Source organism: Rhincodon typus, unplaced genomic scaffold (assembly GCF_021869965.1).
Source record: "Rhincodon typus isolate 14 unplaced genomic scaffold, sRhiTyp1.1 hic_rhity00000833, whole genome shotgun sequence".
NCBI classification, from domain to species: Eukaryota; Metazoa; Chordata; class Chondrichthyes; order Orectolobiformes; family Rhincodontidae; genus Rhincodon; species Rhincodon typus.
In genome coordinates this window covers 12,805-37,495 of record NW_025966471.1, presented here as the reverse complement: position 1 = coordinate 37,495, position 24,691 = coordinate 12,805, and the positions used below count along the sequence as shown (strand labels likewise).

Here is a 24,691-nt window from a genome sequence, read left to right as displayed (position 1 = left end):
TTGCATTAAATTTTAATCCAGTCATAAGATCTGAGAAAATAGTGACAAGTGTTATCAGACTGTAAATTGCTTTGCAAATCATGTTTCTGGAAAGTTAAATAACCTCAAGTAATAACCCAAAGTTGTACAGCACCTGTATACAGACCAGGGCTGCTTAATGGTCGCCATTAAGTGCTGACTTGCCGAGGAATTTACAGATTAATTAAAGTGGTTGTGTTTTCCTGAATCTTAGAACTAATTAAAATTGAATGTTACCCTGGCATGATGTCATGGGTGCAACTGTGTATGTACAGATTGAATGCAGGGGACAGTTACTTTGTTTATAATGTTCTTGTGACATTGACTGCACAATATTCACCTTACTTTCACAATCTTCCATGTTTCAATTACCTGTCATTCTACATTTACAGACAACACAGACCACTTTACTCTGCCTCCTATCATAAAACACTGCTCTCGTTCCAGGAACCAATCTAGTGAACCTTTTGCTGTACTGTCTCTGATATAAATTTATTCTTTCTTGGGTTCCTTTCTTTCTTAGATTCTGGTTGTGGTCTTACCAAACCCCTATGTGATTGTAATACAGATGGCACAGTCTGGCTACTGATAAAAATCCTGTCTGTTGCAATGCTCTGAATTTTATTTTAATTTCCTCTGACAGAATTTTGGCATTGTGAATTCAGAAAATGGCTGGAAGTGAAAAATCACATGAACTACAGCATCACCGCTTGAGGATGTTGAAAGAACAGCAGAATGGTAATGCCACAGGTGAGGCATTGTCCCGGGAGTTTGCCATTACAGCAATTCATTTTTTTTTTTAAAAAGAAATTTCTATAATTTCCACTGGAGTGGTCAAACTAAATCAAGCAGTTTTCTTCAACTACCTCAATTAAGACTTTTTCCCTTGTATTTGATCTAAGCTGAGGATCACAGTTGTACAAGGGAATTATTCATCATCAAAGATGCAAGTATAAATTTGGGGTACCTAAGTGCTGTAGTGCCTCTCCCATTACGAGCTCCCATATCCATGTTTGTTCATTTCAAACACATAATCAAATTGAGACTATTAAAAGCAGGGGTCCAGGTTTGATTCCAGCCTGTGTGGAGTTTGCATGTTCTCCCCGTGTCTGCGTGGGTTTTCTCCGGGTGCTCCGGTTCCCTCCCACAGTCCAAAGATGTGCAGGCAAGGTGGATTCGCCATGCTGAACTGCCCATAGTATTTGGGGATGTGTCGATTAGGTGGGTTATAGGGGATGGGTCTGGGTGGAATGCTCTGAGGGCCAGTGTGGATTTGTTGGGCCAAAGAGCCTGTTTCCACACCGGAGGGATTCTGTGATCTGTGAACTTCTGTAAAGAAAGAATAAACCAGCAAAGCTTTTATTATGTTTCCTGTTATAAATTGATGACTTGTAGAGAAATATTGGCCATAGGAGGTCTTGGTCACCATATATACTAGATTAAGGGTAAGAGTTGACCCATGACCTTAGGCCAAAAATAATTTTCCATCTATCTAGTGTTTAAGCCCATTCCCAATCTTTAGCCAAAAAAATCCAAGTTGTGTATTCTTACTACCCGCTTGTCACTGGAATCAAACTCTCCCTGGTGCAAACCGATTCATTAATAGAATAACATGCCCGTGAAGGTGGCTGTTCAGTTCCTTGTGTCAACATGTGATTTTTAAGGCTGCCACTTCAAGATTGTGCACTGTGTCCTTATGTGCTACTTTTGAGGCAGCTTTGGTGGGAGCAGTCTTTGACTTGGTAACTGAATGGTGAGATGATAGGAATGGGTTTGGTTTGAACAACTTCAAAGCATGATTCATGTTAAAGATTATCTTTCTTTTGTAGATTTTAGAAACTTTACTCTTACATGACTATATTATGTGGCACAAAGTAATGAGTGTCAGCATGCTCTTCACTGAGGGTGGGGTTATACATCAATTTTATTATGAACTGGCATCCACTTTTGTACTTCGACAGTAAATTGATCAAAATAAAGACCATTGCATTTGTTTTTCCCCTTGTCCCCTTCAGTACAAAAATGTAAACTAGTTACCCCATTGAAACCTCTTGTTATAGGTTTTTGAGTCAAGACAAAAGGAAAGGCAGTTAATCTTTGCGAAATTGGCAGAAGATTTTGTTTTCTTTACCATTATCTTTGCAACCTTCCCCTACCCTGTGCATGTAGAATATAAATGTTAATGGCATCAGTTGATGGTCCAAGATTTTGGGTCTACTCTCATGCTATATCCAAATAATGCTCTTGCTTGAAACTCTACTATGTAAAAATCCTAAATGTAAATTGACTACACTTGCTGCAGGTCTTTGATCACACTTTGCACTTTCCAGGTTGTTTAAAATTAATTTCAGTTCTGAAATTGTTCATGAGACTGGTTTTCGCTTCTGTATATTTTTGGCACAATACTGCTACTTGCCCATTCTTTCTCAAAGTTACTTTTGATAGACAGCACAGTTCTTGAAAATACCTTTCTTTTTATGTCTTCAGATCTCTTGACATTGAATGAGAAGAAAGCGAGGGATCGTGAGGAAAGGGAGACTCTTGTTTTATGGAGGCGACCAATGATCACCCTGCAGTACTTTCTCTTGGAAACTGTTGTAAATTTAAAAGAATGGGCATTAAGGTAAAAATATTTTACTGGTGAAGCTGGCTGAACAACTGGCTAATTTCTAGTCATTTCTGAACTTTTCAAAATTGAATTCTGAAGTATTTTCCAAAATGAGAAATTCCACTTCTTATTTTCTCGCTATAACATCTATTGCATGTCTTCAAGTATGTTTTATTTCTTTTGAGCACTGTTTATTGTTGCCTTAATAAATTTGAGGCAGACCTGTGTCCCAGAGCTAGCTGTGCCTCTGGCCAAGCTTTTATGGTACAGCAACAACACTGGCTGCTACCCAACAAAGAGAACCTGTCTTCACAAAAAGTAGAAAAAATTCCATTCACCCAATTACTGTCCCATTAATTCACTGCCAAACAGCAAGTGTTAATGGTGCTGTCAACATCTTGGGAGTCGCTCTTGCCAATGACCAGTTTTAAACAACATTGTAAATTGAGTTGAATGCAGAAGGTCAATTGAGTGACTGCTTTTGATGTTAATGCTGAGCGTGTGTGCTCTTTCTGTGCAATACTTTGTCATTGTAAGGTTAGAAGTGAAGATGTTTGATAATTGTGGTGTTCAGTTTGTTTCGCAGCACATCAAATAACGAAGCAGCCTGTTCCCATGTGATGTGAAATTTTTTTTTTTTCAATATTCACTTGTGGAATGTGCGTATCCCTGACAAGCCAGCATTTATTGCCCATCCCTAGTTGCCGTAGTGATCTGCCTCCTTGAACTGCTGCAGTCTACCTGCTGTGGCTTGACCCACAATGTCATTAGGGAGGGTATTCCAGGAATTTGACGCAGCAACACTGAAGGAACAGCAATATGTTTCCAAGTCAGGATGATGAGTGACTTGGAGGTGGTGGTGTTTCCATGTATCTGCTGTTCTTGTCCTCAGTAGAAGTGGTCATGTGTTTGGAAGGTGCTGTCTGAGTATCTTGGATGAATTCCTGCAATGAATCTTGTAGATAGTACATACTGCTGCTACTGAGTGTCAGTGGTGGAAGGGAATGGATGCTTGTGGAATGTAGTGCCAGTCAACTGGGTTGATTTGTCCTGGATGGTGTCAAGCTTCTTGAGTGTTGTTGGGGCTGCACTCATCCAGGCAAGTGGGGAACATTCCATCACACTCCTGACTTGTGCCTTGTAGGTGGTGGACAGGCTTTTGGGAGCCAGGAGGTGAGTTACTCGCCGCAGTATTCTGACCTGCTGCTGGAATTTGGAACACGTTCAGGCTAATGCTGTCTTGCAAGTGCTGCACAATGCCTAAATCCAACAACAGGCTTTGACCACCTACTTTGGACATTCAACAGCATTACCTTCACTGATTCTCTGGCAATCAACATCCTGGGAGTTGACATTGACCAGTAACTTACAGGTCAAAGGTCGGGTATTTTACAATGAGCATCTTGCTTCCCCAAAGTCTTTTGGACAATAAATATTTTACGCTTGCTTGGATAAGTGTAACTCAAGGTCACTTGAGAAGCTCAATACTAAGAGCAACACGGCAGCCTGCTTGATTAACGCCTTAAACATTCATTTCCTTTACCAGATACTGAAGTCACTGTGGGTATCACCTACAAGATGTCCTGCAGAAACCTCAAAGGTTTCTTTAAAAGGTGTTATGTTTCAAGAAGGACCAGGAGGCTGAAGTGTTTAACAGCAGGAGCTTCATTAAGGAGATGTTTGCCCAACAGGCAGCAAGGTTAGACTAAGCTGTTTCCTGCCCAAATTTGCCAGCGATATCATCATGATGTCTTTTAATTGGACTCTTACAGTGACAGTAAACCATACTTGAACAAAATCCCTTCCTCCTTTTACATAGATTTCTGCAATGAAAACATGCAAATATTTACAATCATGCATTACAGTCAGTAAGTAAGAAAGACCTTCCGGAGGACATTGATTCCTTTGTGTCTGTTGGCACACCAGGCTTCTGGTTATTTGTCTCATTGGGCTCTAACCTCTGGCATTCTCGGTTTACTACATCTGTTGTTTTGTTAAGATAAATGTTTGGAAATGTTGTGGTATTCTCCACTAAGGTGTACTGATTCCCTGAGATGTTTCTGTTCTAGTTACTGTTCTGTCTTTAGGTGTATCCAGGTCTCTCTTTAGAAATGTAGACAACTAGAAAATAGGAGCAGGAGTAGGCCAGTTAGCCCTTCAAGACTGCTTCGTCATTTATTATGCTCATGGCACAGTTACTTGTAGAAATTCACTAAATGTTGTCTTTGTTACCAAGTTTTGACCTGCATATCTACTCTATACCGTAGCATTTCTTATCTCTACATTGTAGGAGATTGGTCCAATCTGTGCTATTGTGATGGCTGGTACTCACTTCTTGCCAGTGGTGTAATTCCTTGCCAATTTCATTTGACCGTTTGGTCTTGTCCTTTCTCAGGAAAATCTGATTCTATTGTTTTGTGGAAACAATGTCTTTTGTCATGGATGGTTTCAGCAAATCAAATGTCTTGTGCAACTGACACTTAACCATGAGCAATGCTGGAAAACTTTGAGTCATTGAGTGGGTTGTTTTCCAGTGCATTAAAACAAAATTGCTCATTTGTTTAGATAGTGACACTTGTTCTCAAGTTACCTTTATGGAATGTTCCATTGTTTGAACAGAACTTTTCTGCCAAACCAATTGTAGCTGGGTGATAAAGAGCTAATTGAATATGTTGAATTTTGTTCTGCTTTAAACAATCTAAATTTTTTCGGTATAAATTGTGAACCATTATCACTAACAAGCTCTTCCAGGTAACCAAACCTTCAAAAAGATCTCCCCAGATGTTTTAATGATTTTCTCCTGAAGATGTTGTTTTCGTGATGGGCAACTTCAGGCCATTTAGACATGTCATTTAAAAACATTCAGCATTCATGTCCATCACTTTTGGTAGTAGTGGATCACTTCTAGTATACTTCTTTCAAGTGTCTCCATTATTGGAGTTGCCTTTACTTTTTCGAAGTAGAAAACGTCTGCATAGTAGTTGACTCATTTGGCAAATGTAATCTAGAGAGTTTATCAGTATTCCTATGCAAATTGGATTGCTGGTACTTGATTATATAAGTGTGAGTTATCAGCAACAAAATCCACCTCTGTGTATGACTCGCTGCTAGAAAAGGTATCCTTTGTATGAGGCCAAAATATTGTTTTCAATAGACTATGGACTGTTAGTAGAGTAAATTCCCAGCCATACAGTCATTGGAATTATCTAATGCTGAAAATGATTCTTGGAGCTTTTTTCTCCGTGTATAGTTCATTTCTGCTTTGTTTAACGATCTGATGCAAAAGCCTCTCATCACCATTGGCTAATCCATAAGAAACAACTACTCCCACTGCATGCAGCATGCTAGATGGATCAGTACGGGTCAAAATGGGTCAGGAAGTCTGACTTTGAAGCCTTTTAAACTTGTTTTATGGCTCTTTCACATTGATTTTTCCACTTCCTGTTCTTGTTTTAGTGTAATAGTGCAAACGTTTGAGAATGTTGGCAAGATTTGGAACAAACCTGCCCTAGCAAGCCCAAAATTGATTGCAGTTGATTTACATTTTTGGGCATTGGTACCTCACATATGACTTTACTTTTGAAGGTGACATTTGTAGTCCTTTAGTATCAATGACATGGCCTAAACATTTGATGTAAGATTTTTAAAAAAAATCACATTTGTCTTTCCTCGCTCTTAAACCATAATTTTCAAATCTCTGCAAGAGTTGCATCTAAATTGTGGAGATATTTTTCTTATTTATTTCTACCTATGACTAAAATATCATCAAGGTAACACTAGACTCCTTCAAATCTACTTAAAAATCTGATTAATGGCACATTGGAATCACATAGGTACAGATGTGATTACAAATGGAAGCCCTCTTGTACTTGAATAGTCTTTTATGTGTTGCAATTGTCAAGTATTTCTGAAATGCCAGATCTACATTCATCTGGAGATGAGCTTGACTAAGTTCAATTTTACTGAAAAGTTGACCACCAGCTATTCCAGCAAATAGGTCATTAATTAAAGGCAAAGAATATTACTCAGCACACAGCGTTGGATTAATAGTGACCTGAAAATCACTATAGATTTTACCAATCCATCTTCCTTCATTACTAGTACAGTAGGTGTGGCCCAATCACTCTTTTATTTTGCAGGTTCAAGGACTCCTGTCTTGACTGCCTCTTTCGTTCTGTCTTGACCTTTTGATCTGAATGCAAAAGGGGCTGATCTAGCCTTGGAACACTTTTGCCTGATTCTCATCCTTGATTTTCAATTTGATGTGCTTCCCAGATCCCCACTGAAAACAATGGCATGTTTCTTTAGAATTTGCAATAGATCAGACTCAGAACCTGACAAGTGATTTACTTCAGTCCGGTTGAGTTTGATTTTTGTCCAATTACATTCCTCCCAATAAAATAAATGTAAAATAAGGATAAATGTTCAAATGGATAGTCTCACTGAATATTCATATTGATCCAACCCCTCAAATGCACCACCTCACCTGTGTACATACTTTGTGCTGAAACCCTCAAAAATTGCGCTATGTGACTCCGATGCTTTTGATACGCACTTTAAGGTGTCAATGAAACTGCTACTCCACTGTTACACCTCTGTTCTTACTGGTTAGCCGTTCACTAAGGGAGTGACCCGGTATCAGTTAGCGTTGTCACCAACGGCTAGTATATTTAATAATAGCTCTTCTTAGACTGAGAGTCTGCGCTTTTCTCGGGTCTGTCTTTGTAATGTGTAGATTTTCTTCCTGCTCTTTTGGTTTCTGTATTTTTGGTGTCTATTTGTGTTTCTTCATCAAACATGCATATTCAATGTGCCTTTTTATTATTTGCAAAAATAAACAGCTGCTTTATTACCAAAAATTTGCTGCTGCATGACCTGTTTTCTACTATAGTTTAGAATCTGAGGTGCTTGTGTCTCACCACCGGTGGTTTTGTGAACTCTCATGCTCAAGCTTATTTGTTGAGCTTCCTTGGCTGCTAGTTTCATCGACACTGCTATTCCCAGTGCTTTAAGTCTAGGTTTTCTTCCGTCGGTAATCTCATTTGGATTGCTTCACACTACAAACCACACACTAGTCTGTTTCTGAGTATCATTTTAATCATTATCTCTGAATTCACCTAATTCTGCTAACTTCTTTAAAATCTATGACATGGGAGATAGATTCACAATCAGGCTGGTTGCATTTGTGGAATCTGAACTTTTCAGAAATTGCTAATGATTTCGGAGAAGAATGGTTCTGCAGGATTCCTGTTATGTATTTCTAGGTTTTGGAATCTGGCCTTTCTGTCTATACCAGACTCCTTCAGGAAGTTTAAAGATAGCACCAGCCCCCAACTCAACTGAAAAAATAATTAAGAGCACAGGGACGACTATATTTCATTCAGTTGTGTTCGTTAGAACAAAATAATGGAGTCCCTTTTCGTAGGAGTTCCAGGTCTCTGTATTTTCATCATATGGTCCCACAGTGCTAAACTTTGCTGCTGTTTATTTTTTAAATAGCAGGAGCTGCAGCACAATGTACCACAGGTTTAGCACTACCTTACTTTGTTTTAAATGGGAAGAAGCATTCCTGAGGCTGCTTGTTCCTTTGAGTCTACACCTCTAGCTCAAGGCATTTACCTTTGTACAGGGAACTTGTTATTTAGTGTTCCTCCAGGGTGGAATATGTGTAGAGTTTCTTATGCACTGTTCATCACTTTGCTGAGATGAATTCTTTGTTTTTCTCTCTCTGTAATCATTCCTGCTTTGGTACAGTGGTGCTTTTAGATTTCTTTTCTATGTTTTATCAAAGTGCTTGCAAGATCTGCAATGAAGACGATGATTTTGTTTTCTTCAAGTCTGAGGATTGACCCAGTGGAAGCAGTTTTTATCCCATCCTCTTTGCCAGTTTTCTTCTTGTGTTATGTTCCAAGAAGGACCAGGAGGCTGAAATGTTTAACTGCAGGAGGTTTATTAGGGAGATGTTTACTCCCTAGGCAGCAGGATTAGACTTGGCTGCTTCCCACCAAAAATGGCTGATGACAATCATGCCCCATGATTGGACTCTTACAGTGACAGTCAACCACATTGCATAAATACATAATAAAAAGTGCCTCCCAGCCCACAAGCTCTACGTCTAGAAGCATAATGGAAGAACGTGCATGGGATAGTTATCTGCAAGATTCCCACTAAGTCTCCTAGAATGCCAATTTGAAAGTGTATTGTTCTTTTGTTATTGTCTAGTCAAAACTCTGGAATTCCCTACTTAACAGTTGTGTGTGTACCTATATAGTGTCACTGGCAGCATGTGTATTTATTTTTATTGCCTGTGATCAAATGGTTTTGTGCAAAGGGTATTTATTTTCTCGCCCTCAGAATAAGTGTCCCAGTTAAATAATTCCAGCAGCAAGCTATTTAAGTTTGACAATAAAGACGATTTGTTATCTCTTCCACGTAGATTTTAAATGGCTATGTTTCTTCATTCATCTTAGGCACACATTCTCGCACATAAAGATTACATGCAGGAGAAAGCAAAAGTGACTTTTGTGGCAGGCCTGTAGATTCTCAAATGAAGGTGATCCAGTAAAGTGCAAGTCTTGTAAAGTGAAGGATTCTCAGGTTGTGAGGTTTCTTGTGAATTTCCAGGAGATTGCTCCTCGGATGTACTTGAAGTTAGAACAGTTTGGGAGCCCTTCTGTTTTAGGACCTCTCACTTTCAGAGTATTGCTGTTTATTATCCTGACTGCTTGGATTACTTGCTAGTTTGTCTTTTTGAATTTTTGGCAGCAGCTTCTTTAAAAACAAATGTTTCCTTCCTCGTGACTTCTATAAGCTCAAAGACCTTTTTCCCCAAAAAAGGGTGATGTGTATATTATTGGTTCCAAACATCTGGTAGTATTGTTTGGACAGCGGGAAGCTGTTGGAGTGCAGAGCAGCAGCAGCAGATTAAGTATAAATCTACTGGAGTTTGGGGCACATTGTAGCTATGAAAGAAAACTGGGATGATGTCACAGGGAGGCTGTGACCTGATTGGCTGGTAGGAAATCTGCACTAAATTTGAAAAAGACCACAGCAAAAAGCATCAATAAATTTAATTAACTCTAAAGTAATTAACTAAGTAGAAATGGCTGGACAGGTGACGTGTTGTAGCTGTATGATGTGGGAGCTGGCTGATCCCATTGCGAGCGGTGGTGACCACACCTGCAGCAAGTATTGGTTGCTCGAGGAACTTCAGCTCAGAGTCGATGAGCTGGAATCTGAGCTTCAAACACTGCGACACATCCAGGAGGGGGAGAAGTACAAGTACCTGGACACTGTGTTTCAGGAGGCAGTTGCAGCTGGTAGATTAAGCACTTCGAATTTGGTCAGTGGCCAGGGATAGCAGGGAGTGACTGAAAGCAAGGCAGGTCGAGAGATCCTGTAGTCAGGAACAGAGGAGCCTTGGCTCTTGACCTTGTCCAACAGGTACGAGGTACTTTCTTCCTGTGGATGAAGAAAAGGGCTGCAGGGAGGACTGACTGCTGTACTGTGGAATGGGAGGCCATTCAAGAGGGTGGGGGAGCAAAAAGACAAGTAGATGTAGGTGATTCTATAATCAGGGGGAAAAGATAGTATCCTTTGTAAGCAGGATCAAGAGTCCCGCATGGTGTGTTGCCTACCCAGTGCCAGGGTAAGAGATATCTCTGACTGACTGGTTTGAAAGATATTGGAGAGGAAAGGGGAGGATTCAGTTGTTATGGTCCATGTTGGAACAAACAACATAGGCAAGACTGGGAAAGTGGACCTGTTCAGGGATTATCAGGAGCTAGGAACGGAATTAAAGAACAGGTCCCCGAGGGTTATAATCTCTGGATTACTGACCAAGCCATGTGCAAATTGGCATAGGGACACAAGAATAAGGAAAGTAAACATGGTTAAAAGAGGGGTTCCTTTTCATGAAGCTCTGGCATTAGTATTGGAACAGGAGGGATATGTACTGCTGGGGCAGTCTTCACCTGACCCGAGCTGGGACCAATGTTCTAGCGAAAAGGGGAAGTAGACTGGTCAACAGGACTTTAAACTAGAAAGTTGGGGGCAGGGGGAGAGAAGGGAAGGATAAAACTTCTCCCAGTGGAGAATAAAGCAGCAGGTTAACATCTGTAGGGGTGGATTCAACTGCGTGGAAAAATATGAAAAAAATTACAGGAAAGGAGAACGCGGGAGAGGTTATTAAAGCATTCAGCGCAGAAACAAATAAGGACCGTGTTTGGTAAAGGTTAGGAATCAAACTTAAGCATGCTGGGTAAAGGAATGACAATGAGAAGAGGGATGGTTAATACATGACTGAAGGTGTTATATCTGAATGCACGCAGTACAAGAAAAAAGGTAAATGAGCTTGTGCCGCAGATTGAAATGGGCAGATATAACTTTGGCATCACGGAGACATGGCTGCAAGGCGATCAGGATTTGGAGCTGAATATCCAAGGATATATATCCTATCGAAAAGATAGGCAGGTGGGCAGAGGGGTGGGGTTGCCTTATTAGAAAGAAATGAAATTAAATCAATAGTAAGAAACGCAGTAGGGTCAGATGGTGTAGAATCTGTGGGTAGAAATGAGAAACGGCAGAGGTTTAAAAGAAAACATAGTTGGAATTATGTACAGGCCTCCAAACAGTAGTCAAGAGCTGGGGCACAAGATACACCAGGAGATAGAGAAGGTGTGTAAGAAAGGCAGTGATCATGGGGGATTTCAATAAGCAGGTGCACTGATAAAATCAGGTTGTTAGTGGAATGCAAGAAAAGGAATTTGTGGAATGTTTACAAGATGGCTTTCTGGAGCAGCTTGTGGTGGAGCCAACTAGGAAACGGGCAACACCGTGTGGAGCTGGAGTAACACAGCAGGCCAGACAGCATCAGAAGGAGGAAAGTCGATGTTTCGGGGGTCCCGAACCAAAACGTCAGCTTTCCTCCTCCTCCTCCTCGTACTGCCTGGCCTGCTGTGTTCCTCCAGCTCCACACGCTGTTATCTCTGACTCCAGCATCTGCAGTTCTTGCTCTCTCTATAGGGAACGAGCAATACTGGATTTATTGTTGTGCAAAGAGGCAGACTTGATAAGGGAAGCTTAAGATGAAGGTGCTTTAAAAAAAAAGGTTTTAAGTTCAATAAATCACCTGGACCAGATGGGCTACACCCCAGAGTTATTAAGGAGATAGCGGAGGCGTTAGTGGTGATCTTGCAGGAGTCGCTAGAGTCAGGAGGGTCCCAGAGGACTGGAAAATCGCTAACGTGACACTCCTGTTTCAAAGGGGAGTAAGGCAAAAGACAGAAAATTTCAGGCCAATTAGCCTGACTATGTGCCTCTTTTTTTTTTCATTCATGGGATGTGGGCATTGCTGGCTGGACCAGCATTTATTGCCCATTCCTAATTGACCAGAGGGCAGTTAAGAGTCAACCACATTGCTATGTGTTTGGAGTCACATGTAGGCCAGATCAGATAAAGATGACAGATTTCCTTCCCTAAAAGATATTTGTGAACCAGATGGGCTTTTCCTAACAATTGGCAATGGTTTAATGATGACCATAAAACTCTTAATTCCATACTATTATTGAATTCAAATTCCACCATCTGCCATGGCAGGATTCAAACCCAGGTCCCCAGAACATTACTTGGGTCTTTGGATTAATAATCTAGTGATAATACCACTAGGCCACTGCATACCCCTGTTATATAACTGAAGAAACTCTTGCAATCTTTTTTTTTTATGTTACCAGCTAGTTTACCCTCACATTTAATCTTCACCCTCCCTTTTTTTGTGTTTCCCTCTGTTCATCTCTGTAAGCTTCCCAATCCTCTGGCTTCCCACTGCCCTTTGCTACGTGATATGCTTTCTCTTTTGCACTTGTGCTGTCCCTGACTTCCCTTGTCAGCCATGGTTGTCTCATCCTTCCTTTAGTATGCTCTTTTTCTTAGGGATGAATTTTTGCTGTGTCTCTCAAATTACTCCCAGAAGCTCCTGCCATTGCTGTTCCACTGTCTTTCCTGCTTGGGTCCTCTGAGTCAATTCTTGTCAGCTCATGCCTCAGAAGTTGCCTTTGTTCAACTGTAATAATATTACATCCAATTCCACCTTCTCCCTCTCAAATTTGCTGAGTAAATTCAATCATATTATGGTCACTGCCTCCTAAGAGTTCCTTTTAATTTAAGCTCCTTTGTCAGGTCTGCCTCATTGCAGAACACTAAATTCAGAATTTCCTATTCCCTAGTGGGCTCTTCCACAAGCTGTTGCAAAAAGCCAACTTGTAGACATTCCACAAATTTCTTTTTTTTGCGATCTGCTACCAACCTGATTTTCCCAGTCCACCTGCATGTTGAAATCCCCCACGATCACTGTAACCTTGCTTTTCTTACACGCCTTTTCTATCTTGTGCCCCAAATCTTGACTACTGTTTGGAAGCCTGTACATAACTCCCATTATGGTTTTTTTACATTTGCAGAAGACAGAATTGGGAAAAGGGTGCATTTTCAGGATGTCCACCTCTAACTAGTCGAGTACCGCAGGGCTCAGTGCTGGTTCCGAATTACTTTCAATATATAGTAATGATTGTTAGGACACAGCAGAACCATGTCAGCCTTTCAACTTCTGCATTCACAACACGTTAAAATTTAAACCTTCAAAATTAACCCCAGTGGTTCCTCATCAAACTTTTAAATAACTAATCATAGGCTGTACGAATAATCAATTCCAGAACTGGTTTGTATCTTAAACAAAAGACTGAACAATTTATTAACAATATCATAATTTTAGCCAAGCAAAAATTAAGCTACACAGGAATTGAATTGATCTGTGCTATAAACCCCAAAACCTTTGTTTTCAGCCCTGTTCACACAAAAGACAGGCAGACAAACACAGGATAAATAAAACAACAAAACTGGCCAGATTATTTAAATGGTTTTCATGATGTAATGCTCCACAGCATAGATGATGGATTCTTGGCTGATTTTCTAAGATGTTGATCAGGATTACCATAACAGTTCACTCAGATAAAGGCAGTGATACTTATAACTTAGTTTTCTATTCTCTAAACTTCCAAAGTTATTCATGAGGAGTTAGGCCGGGAGCTTTCAAATCTTCATGCTTTAGCATCAACAGCCAGATTCCTTTTTCTTCTCCCCTCCTCGAATGCATAGTCCAAGACCCAATTCAAACTCTGACCACTCCCTGACAGACTCACCAGCCACTGTGAGGTTTCAGTTACCATTCAACACCTGCCATCTGCTTGAGTGTAAGGTCTTTTCCAGACTTGATGGAATCTGTTCCCAAGTACTGACCTCATTAATAGCCTACTTGAACAATCTGTTTAAACATAATTCTCTTCCCTAGTGACGAAGCATCTGCAGAACCTTTTGGTCCTGAACCAACCTGCGATTAACTTCCAGGTCTGGCCTCTGAAATAAGCAAGGGTTATTTAATATATTTTCCTTTTAACACCAGTTGTTTCCCACAGTCCAGAAGTTATCTTTAGCTCACAGTCTCCACTTTTCAGCTCCAAGCCAAAATTGATTGAAAGACAAAGCAAAAATAATGAAAAATTAGTGAGGGTTCTAACACTTAAATGATAGAAGTGAATATTCTGTCCCCAAGTTTGCATATGACAAAAGTTGGTGGAAAAGCAGGTAGGGAGGATGACACCTGGAGTCAGTTGAAGGATATAGACAGGTTACATGGAATATAATATGGGAAGATGGGAGATTATATACCTTGGTAGGAGCTGAATGTGGGGTCGTAGTGAGTGGAATCTGATGAAGCTAGCATCCAAGTTCAGTGAAAGAAAATTAAATGTTAGCCTTTGTTTCAAAAAAAAGGACTGAACATAAAAATGGGGAAGTCTTGCTAAAACTATACATGGGACTGATCAGATCTCAGCTCACATACTGTGAACAGTTTTGGGCACTCATCTAAGGAATGGAGCTAGTCCAGTGAAGGTTCACAAGGTTGAACCTGAGAGTGGAGGGCTTTTCTTATGAGGTGAGTTTAAATAGGTTGGACTTTTAGTCATTGGAGTTCAGGAGAACTAGGTAAGACCTTATTGAAGCTTATAAGATTCTTAAGGGGCTTGACAGGGTCGACGTGGAAATGTTGTTTGCCGTAGTGGCAGTGTCAAGGACCAGAAGACATCGTTCAGAATAAGGGAGTTGCCAATTTAAGACAAGTGATGAATTCCACAGATTTGCTATCCTCAAAATAATTCTTTACCACAAGGCTTTGAGGCTGGTCATCAGTATATTCAAAGCATTGACAGATTTTTCATCAGTAAAGGAATCAGGATAGCTGGGAGGTGATGGCCTTGTGGCATTATCGCTGGACTGTTAATTCAGGGGCCCAGGTTTGAATTCCACCATGACAGATGGACTACCACCTTCTGAGGGCAATTTATGTGATGTATCTGGCTTTGCATGCATTGCCTGCATCTCTCTCTCGTTATAAAAAATATGGTATGGACACTATGGTATACTAGTAATGTGTGACTGACTAAAATGAAAAATCTTCTTCCAATTTCAAGAATGATTACCTCCAGTGCTATCTGTAATCCCAGAGAAGAGTTCTTGTTCTTTTTGGTGTTGTATGAAGGTCACAGAAAAGGCTTGGAAAAAATGCTGATTTAATATAAATGCAAATGGGTGACTAGTTATCAACTACAAGAAAATGCTCACGCTGTACCATCAGGCTGTTAATTTGTGACCTAACCTAATTGCACATACTGAACACCACAGATGACCAATGTCCTGTTAATATCTAAATTAGGGATTCTGCTGTCTTCTGCTCCACTAAGAGGTTTCAATGTTTTAGGCTCACTTTTTGAAGGCAAAACCTTTGTACCTCTTGCAAAGGGAGCAGTATAGTACATGTAGACCTATGAATGGGCTGGTGTATGGTGTAGGTGTTTTCAAATGCTAGTTTTGATTTTGCAAGCATTTTCAGTTCAGTTTTTGACTAATTTGCATTATCTTACCTTTTAATTGTTTCGTGGACAGTCATCATTGTGCAGGTTAAAGATTCTTGTAATGATTCCTGTGGCCATTAATAATGTCAAACGTTGTCAGGAATCTTGAATGAGCCAAAGCTTTAAAAAAAAATCCTCATGTGAGATAATTGATACATTTTTCTGTCATTAAGGTGCTATGTTAAAGCACATTATTCATGTTACCTCTTATTGCATTGAATAATGTGGCTGCCTGAAGAAGTGTTTGTATGGAGCCAGCAGTCCAAGAAAATCCCATAAACCAAGATTATTTACTATACTTTATATTAGTCCCAACATTGTAGGTTTGAGTATTGCTGTGAAAAAACAATTGTCAAAGCTTTTTTATCTTGCACTTATCAGGACAATTTGCGAGGATACCAATTTAAGGGGAAAACCAACATTATCGCTGAGACTGTTTTATGGCCACAATGCTGTCATCTTTGGTCCTGAAAAGTGTCCAAAGAGTAAGGTGTAGTGAATATTTGAGCAACAGGTGAAGCTAGATAGCTGGAATATAGACTGTATGTCCCAAAGACCGTGCTGAATATCAAATGGCAGATGCCTTTGGCTGTTTGCAATAAGCAAGACATTGATTACTCAACCACCTTTTCAAAGCTTGTGACTCAATTTGTCCAACATTACATATGATTCTACAATTGTACAAAATTTGCTGGATAATACAGTGCATGTCAAGGATTACATTGGCAACCAGTTTAGGATCAGTCAGGCTTGCAGTGGGGTCCAGTCATAAACTACATATATTAAACTTCAATGCCCTGTTCTTGACAGACAGACAGAATGTGCACGTAAGCTTTGGAGTTGAACAAAACAGGTGACAGAAATATGTTGGTTCATTTCTCAAGCAAATACTTTGAAAATTGGAATCAACTTTCCTAGGTTAAAATTTAACCAAAATCTGACTGTTAACTTTCAGTTACTGTTGACTTGTGCGTTCTTCAACACACTGCCTCCACCAGTCCGGGTCCACTTGTAACCAGTGTTTTCTTATATGCACAAAAAAAATCTTGGTTTTCTCCTTTAAACTGGCTTTCTTGCACATTGTCCTGATAAATGCAAAGTGAAAATCTTAGACATGTCTTCCTTTTTAGCAATACTGAAGTCCTGTACTGCCAAAGAATGAATGTACGGTTTAAAGCAACTTCAGATATTCCATGCCCTCATGTTTCCCCCACCATATTCATCTCTTATAACTCATAGCCCAAGTTTATGCTTGTTATATAGGTCTTAAATGCTCAGCTTGTAGTTCATTTCTGACCATTGTTTTGCATTCTTGATTGCGATGGTGATCAAGATTGCATGGAAGGTCTTTTAGACCTTTTTCTTTTGCCTTCTAAAAATTATGTCAAGGCGTATAAGACTATGGGCCAAGTGCTGGAAAATGGAATAGTGGTTCTTGACCCATGTGGATGCAGTGCGCCATAGGGTCTTTCCTGTGTTGTAGACTTCTGACTGTATGACTAAAGCGCCCTTGCTTAAATCTGTGTTCTTGCTGTCATTTTATATCATCATTCTGTCTATCTTGTTCTATTTCTATCAGGTCCAATCTGCAACTAATTGTAAAATCTAAGAAAGCAGCAAGTCAATGGTCTTGTTTTTTCCTCAAAGGAGATACCTTATCTCTGTTTTCTCCTTAAGCTGTCTTTGAGATCAGGAACTTGATGAATTGGTATATCACAGGCTCCATCTGGCATAAAAACAGGAACTTACTTATGGAACTTTGTTTCAAACATTCTTTTTATTTGTTGCATCTACGATACAGTTAAGTTGGCCAACCTCGTGATTGGTCCCTTGGTATCGATATCAATTCTTATTTCTGTAAAGGAACTTTTTGTGAAAGTGACAAAGGTTTCAATGCAGTATGTCACAGAGATGGAAAAAAGGAGAAAAACAATAGTTTGGTGAATCCAAGGTAAAAGATGAATATTCATATGAGACCAGGAATAAAATAAACTTTGTCCGTTACCTAATGATCTTTCTTTTTTTCTATCCTTTCCCAATTTTCCCCCTCTTCCCAGCCAGACAGGTGAGCTAATTGTATGTCAGCACCTTTTATAGACTAATGCAGCTGTGTGGTTCTCTCTTTCAGGTTGTGGCAGCGACGACAGTTTGTCTTCGTCACTCTGTTATTGTTTGCTGTTGCTACAGTTGCCTACTATGTTGAAGGTGGGCATCAACAGGTGAGCTCAGAGGTTATAACTTGGGCTGCTGTTATTAATTGATTAATTGATTAAATAATAGTTGACTCAATGAGAGTGATTGATGGTTAGAAATGTTTAGCAGGCCAATCAAACCTGAAAGACAGGTGGTTAACAGTTCCATCCAAAACCAGTTTGGATTTTAATACAAATCTTAACTTTCTTTTGAAAACAAACTGTTTCATTTTGTGTTGTGCATTGTAGTATTCATAAGTAGCAGACCTTTCGAACAATTGACCTGATGTGCAATTCAACATAATGGTGGCTGATTTGATTGTGGCCTTAACACTGTTTTCCTGCTTTTTCCCCCCCCTCCCAACCCCGTTTCCAGAACTGTGATTTTAAAAAAGACTAATAAAATCTTTATCCAAACATCCCTTAGTCCTACTTTCTCCAGAGTACTGATGTTCCAGAATAGTTTAGCAATATTCACCATCCGCACAATTCCTTGGATTGAGATTATGAAATTTGAGTTTGGGCAGTTTTTTTGTGTTTTGCTACCTGATACTGGAACTCGATTGATGCTAACAAAATTTATTTCACCTCATTTTTGAAGGGATTGAGAGTTAAACGAATTGGGACTCTTGAAATGGCAGTATGCTTGAAGAATTTTATTTCCGCTGTCTGGTGTATCATGACAACCAGAAGCAGCCTTCAATGTTTTTGCAAAAAGAATTTGACACAGAAAGCAAAAAAAAGCACAAACTCTTGACTCATTCTCCAAACTTCCCTTCTTCAATCTTCTGCCTAAGTTTTTTTTTAAAGACCATATGTGGCGCTATCTGTCCCAATTTCTTAACATTGGTGCCTTGTCCTATGGGCTTCAGCCTTTCACTAGGATTTCTCAATTAGTTTTTTTACTTGTCACTTCCTGGACAATCGATCAATTCGTCTCATTAGATTTAATTTTTGAATCTTTAAGAGTGAGAAGAAAAAGTTAGAACATTATTTGTAGTTCTTTGTAATTTATTTTTAATGCAGATACTTGTAACTCTTAACTTGGGGCTTGCACATGATATTTATTTATAAAACTTTTAAACGTGAATACGGAGGTGCAGGGTGTTCTGAATTATTATGCCAGCATGATTTCTTGATTTTGAGCAATGAAGATTGTTTTGGCTCTCTGTCTTGGTGGTAGGGGCAGCATGGTGGCTCAGTGGTTAGCACTGCTGCCTCTCAGTGCCAGGGACCTGGGTTTGATACTATCTTCTGACAACTGTCTGTGTGGAGTTTGCACATTCTCCCTGTGTCTGCATGGATTTCCTCCAGATGCTCCGGTTTCCTCCCACAGTCTAAAGATGTGCACATTGGGTGGATTATCCGTACTAAGTTGCCCATAGTGTCCAGGGATGTGCAGGCTAGATGGATTAGCCATGGGAAATGCAGAGTTACAGGGATTGGGTTGGGGTCTGGGTCCAGGTGGGATGCTCTTTGGAGGGTCGGTGTGGACTCGATGGGCAGAATGGCCTGCTTCCCCACTGCACAGATTGTATGATACGATGTGCTTATAGCAGGCAGGCATTTAGGCTTTTATGTCTAGTGTACTCGGTCTGCTGATGTTTTCTATCAAGGTAGAGACATGAAGTGTGGGTGCTAAGTCAAGTACCTGTGGATTGTTATTTGAAGCCTGATCCTGCAAGAGTCAATGCCTTTAGGGGAAAAGAGTAATTGTTTAAGAAAAGCAGTAAGCTTTGAATTAAATTTAGCCAACTTCAAAGTATGTTTCATAATATTGATCATGAACCATATACAAGGATGTTCATGAACGCATGACAGCGCCTGCAATATATTGTCAGAACCAGTCAAACTAGTTTCTGTTTATGAGCAGGCTGAGGAATTTTAAACTTTGAAAACACACATTTATTCATTTTGAAGTTGTTTTTAACGGGGAGAAGTGTTTAAGCTTTGTATGTCGATGTATGTGACTTACTCTGTAGTATATTTTCAATATGGCACCATTTTAAAGTGAGAATAGCGAATTTGATTTGATATATAACTATTTTGGAGTTCTTAAAGAGCACTTGGAAAAATGTACTTTTAGTTCTGCTTGGTTTTAATACCAATTTTGCAATAAATCAGTGTACCTTTCTAGTTTTGGTATATTGCTATGATTTGTAGATTGGAACTTCTGATTTTTAATTAAGTTATCAGTATCTAGAGGATATGCAGCTAGATTTAGTGAAGAAAGTACTTGATGTTCAATTTCTTCTGTTTTGTTTTTGTTTTGCATTACTATCTAGTTTACAGAATCATAGAATGATACAGCACAGGAAGAGGTCATTGGGTCCATTGTATCTGTGCCACCTCTGCAGCTGGTCCGTTGGTCTTGTGTCCTTTTTTCTTCATTACTCTGTCAGTGTTTTCCCCTTTATTAATTCATCAGATTAATGAATTGTTCTACAAGTCTTATAGAATTGAAGTTTTTACGAGTTTGTGTTTCCAATAGACCAATCTTGACAATCAATTCACTTGACTGAAAATCTAGCCACAGTTAATCTTTTTTCCTTATTCACTAATGGGATGAGGGTGTTGCTGGCTAGGCAGCATTTACTACCCATCCCTAATTGCCCAGAGGGCAGCTCAGAGTCAACCAGTGTGGGTCTGGAGTCACATGTAGGCCAGACCAGATAAGGATGGCAGTTTCCTTCCCTAAAGGACATGAGTGAACCAGATGGGTTTTTCCAACGATCGGCAACGGATTCAGGTCATCATTAGATTCTTCATTCCAGATATTTATTGATTTCAAATTCCACCATCTGCCATGGCAGGATTTGAACCCAAGCACCCCGAAACAACATTTGGGTCTCTGGATTAACAATCCTGTGATAATACCACTGGGGGGGGTGGTATGGCCTAGTGGTATTTAGATTTAGGAATCAATTTAGATTAAACAATGGGTCATCTTAATATTTTGATTAGTAACTAGGAAACTTTATTAAATGTATCTCTTTTTAAAAAGAAAGTGGAAGGAATGGGAAAAATCTTTCGGAATAGTTGAATTTGATTGTATATTTTTCGCAGCTCAATAATATTTCCATTGTCATTGCTTAGACCTTTTGAAATGCTCATCCATATTCGGACTCCTCTATTCCAATACTCTCAGCTAGTATTCCATATTGTAGGCTTTATAAATTATTAGTTGTATCGCATTCTCTATGCCTTCACTAGCTTAAGAGCCTTTTGTGCTTGTTTACCTTTCCTGGCTGTCATCTGAGCACATGCCCTCCCCTGTCCATTGCTTCAAATTTCAAGTTCTTTGTGACCTCACCATTTCCTATCCTGATAACCACCTCCAGTCCCAGTATCTTGCAAAGCTGCTTTCACCCCAGCCCGTTTATCTGTACACCATTCCTTTTGCCCGATCATTGTTGACTCTACTTCAAGTTCTCTTGAACTTCTGCTTCCCAACTCAATATTGACCATGAATGTTGCTGAAATCTTCACACCACCTGCAGCATTTTGTTGCGACTAAACTTGTTTATGAATTCTGCTATTCAATTTCACTCTGCTTTACAGAATGTCCTTCAAAATTGCCGTTTTGACTAAGCAATTACTTACCCATCCTAATTTTTTTTTCCCTTGGCTTGATATTGATATAGTGTGCCTTGGGTTTTTTCCCTAAAGTAATTGAGAGGTACGCTATACACATGCAGATTGTCAATTGTAAACCATTTGTGACTTGATAATTTGCTTAATTCTCATTATACTGGTCAGTAAATTTTTTGACTGCGCTTAAAGGACTTCTATAAAACATGGAAGGTCAAGGGGAAAATGTGGAAGTTAATTACATATGCAATAATGCAATTCTGGAAATTTCAAAACAGATTCTTGATCTGCATATCCAGTGTGATACCTTCTTTAATTAATCTGAGCTCCTTGATTTGAGTTCTGTTTAGTTCACTGGCTGTAAGCAGCTTCTGGTTGGATGTTTTAGCAACAGAGACTGAAAGTTCCAAATCTTGAGGCAGATGATCTTGGGCAGGAATTGTGTGTGTTCTTGGTTGCTATCCAATGAACTGCGCACAAGCATCAGACAGCTTCACACCAGGCTACGCTGGCTACTTTCATATAGTCCATACAGTTTGCACCAGAGATATAGCACTGAGGAAGACATTTAGAGAGGGAAACTGCTGACAGAAGAACTCTCTTTCATGCATTAATCCAGACTTTAAAACAAGAAATGATGAAAAAACTTCACACCCACTGCTGATAGATCACTGAAGCTGATTGCAAGTTGAGTTTGCTTAAGTCACATATGCACAGCCATATTGGTCTTAATCTAAAAGAATTGAACTGCCTTGCTTGCAACATTGAGCATTCATCACTGCCACATCCATACCTCTTCAAATTTTTGGTTTAGCTTAATCTGGCCTTAAAAAAACCTTGTAAATTCTACCTAGTGTATCTACCCTGGTGGGTTAATCCATTCCCACATTTTTGAAAGTAATGTGTTTATTGCTCAGTGACCTCAGTTTTCTGAGAGTGAGCCTGGCTCCTGTAAGGTAAAAGCTACCTTTTCTTAACCCTTTCTCAAAACCGTTTTTGAAATAATTGTGCAAAATCCCCTATTATTCTGTTTAAACTCAGCCCTTGGGATGCTTTTAACTGTTAAAGGTGTGATATGCATCAGTTGTTAATTTTAGCCTTTGTTTTCCTCTTGTGACAGTATGTACGTTTTGTGGAAAAGAAGTTTTTGTGGTGTGCCTACTGGGTAGGCTTGGGCATTCTGTCTTCTGTTGGACTTGGCACCGGTCTGCACACGTTTCTGCTGTATTTAGTAAGTACATTTACTTATTCAGCATAATCACTCGTACTTCAGCAATTCTGTTGAAACATTTTCAGTTGAGAATAGTGGTTTTGGTGCTGAACTAGGAAATTGTAAGCTTGAGCAAGGTAGCAAGGATGAGCGCTGAAGAAGAGTCAAACCCGACTTGAAACTCTTTCTCCACAGATGCAACTAGAGATGCTGGTATTATCCCAGCATTCTTTGCATTTGTTGCATGAGAACTGTTCACCTGGCTTTGGTAATGAACTTTGAGTCACCTACCTCCTCGTGCACAGTAAGAAGCTTTTGATTTCCCATCTTTTGTCTCCTCTGTGCAAAGATGCAGATCAGTAGTGCATGTGTGGTTCTTGTCACTTCCTCTTTGCCTCATGCTGCTTCACTTCAGAAGTGATGCTCAATCAAAACTCAATTTGGCATTGCGTTTTACACAGAAAGGACTTCATTTGTGTATAAATTACTCAAGACATTGAACCTCTGTGGTGTAAAATTTTCAGTTTCTGGGGAGCATGAACTGTTTGGCTTGGAATGCAACACGTAAAAAACACTAATGTTTAGAAATGAGACAACAAGGTTTTTTAAATGTATTTGCTCAGTGTTATACAGATCTATCTGCTCTGCCATCTTGTGGCTGTTTGATTTTACAAGAGTTAACTTATAAGGATCTTAATCTCCCAGTCTATATTAAGATACTTGCATACTATAGTTCTTGCATCTCTCCATGTCCATAAATTTGTACAAACTGTATCTTTGCCACTATTTGGCATTACAAATTGTTACGATTGGGTTTTATGATTTTTAAAAATAATTTCCCTTTGAGGAACTTGTAATTTTCTTTCATTTGTATCACTTGCTGAATATAATTCTGCCACTTCTTTAACTCATTAATGTAAAAAGATTCCTTAGCTTTATACTGTGTTTTATCTATTGTTGATTTGATTCCTTGACTATACATGTGAAACCTTTGCTATTTGAATATCTTCCACTACATTTATTGGAGTTTTTCCAGCTCATCCTTGGTTGTTACAACCCTGTCAGGAGGCATGAATTTGGCTACCCTTTGTTTTTTAATTACTTGATTGGCTGCAACAAACATTTATGTTCTTTTTAGAAAGAGAATACACCTCTCTCCAATTAAAACATAGTAAACTAATTTCTGCTGTAGCAGTAAGGAAATCTCGGTTTTCCTGAATGAAAGAGCATTTTATTACCTCTTAACCCAAATTTTTTAAAAGCCAAAGACACAAGGCCAAGAAAATGTACTTTGGGTGCTCCCTCTCACTTGCAATTGCAAGTATAAAAGGGGACAATGTCCAGTACATAAATTGTTAATAAAAATAAAATATTGTTTAGAGTATATCCGGTTCTCCTTGAGCCATAAAGTTTTAACCTAGGACCATGGTTGTCTATTTGATGTCTCAAACCATCAGAAGTAGTGAATGTTGCAGTTATGCTTTTAAGTTCTATTTCTTTTGATATGTACTGTCATCAGGCATGTTCCCTTGGAGGGAGAGATTCAATGTATTGTGACTGTGACAGGAGGAATCTGCTGATAATCAAGCCCTTCTGCTTTACCAGTCACATCATTGGTATAAATGTATTGGCTCAATCACAGAAGTGTCCATTTGGTTCCCTTTTGCACAACTAACCAAGACCGTAACCAAGCTTCTTAAATGATTTCAAAATAATTTTTTTATATTTATGTATCAAGAATAAGATACAAGTGGCAAATATTTGGATTCTAGCTTAGCTATTAACCAACTTGGCATTATATCCCCTTATTCCCAAACATGGGTGCACATACAAAATGCAACTGTCTCTGCAGTCGATTGCACTTTCTTTTTTTAAAAGAAAGCAGAGCCCAAGGAAAAAAAAAATTCCCATCGACCAATTGCTTGAAAAAAATGGATCGAATTGGATGAAGGTTTATGGTCCATTGTTTTCCTGTCGATGGAATCAAAATGCTGACAGGTATGCTGGCTGGCAGATGTTCAGTTTGGATTGACATCCAGCTGAATCAGTGTCTTTGGAAATTGGTCATGGTTCAGCTTTTCAGAGTGTGTAAGGTAGTGGGCAATACTGA

General features: G+C 39.4%; 1 protein-coding gene across 1 annotated transcript; it reads left to right on the top strand.

The window, feature by feature from the left end:
* Positions 1-659: 659 nt before the first annotated feature.
* LOC109936604 (vacuole membrane protein 1-like) lies at positions 660-22,602 on the top strand (the record flags this gene model as incomplete). Its single annotated transcript, XM_048592223.1, has 4 exons — positions 660-768; positions 2,506-2,641; positions 17,717-17,807; positions 22,492-22,602. Coding segments are annotated over exons 1-4 (420 nt in total), but the record flags the coding sequence as incomplete, so codon positions are not given.
* Between the last annotated feature and the right edge of the window lie 2,089 nt (positions 22,603-24,691).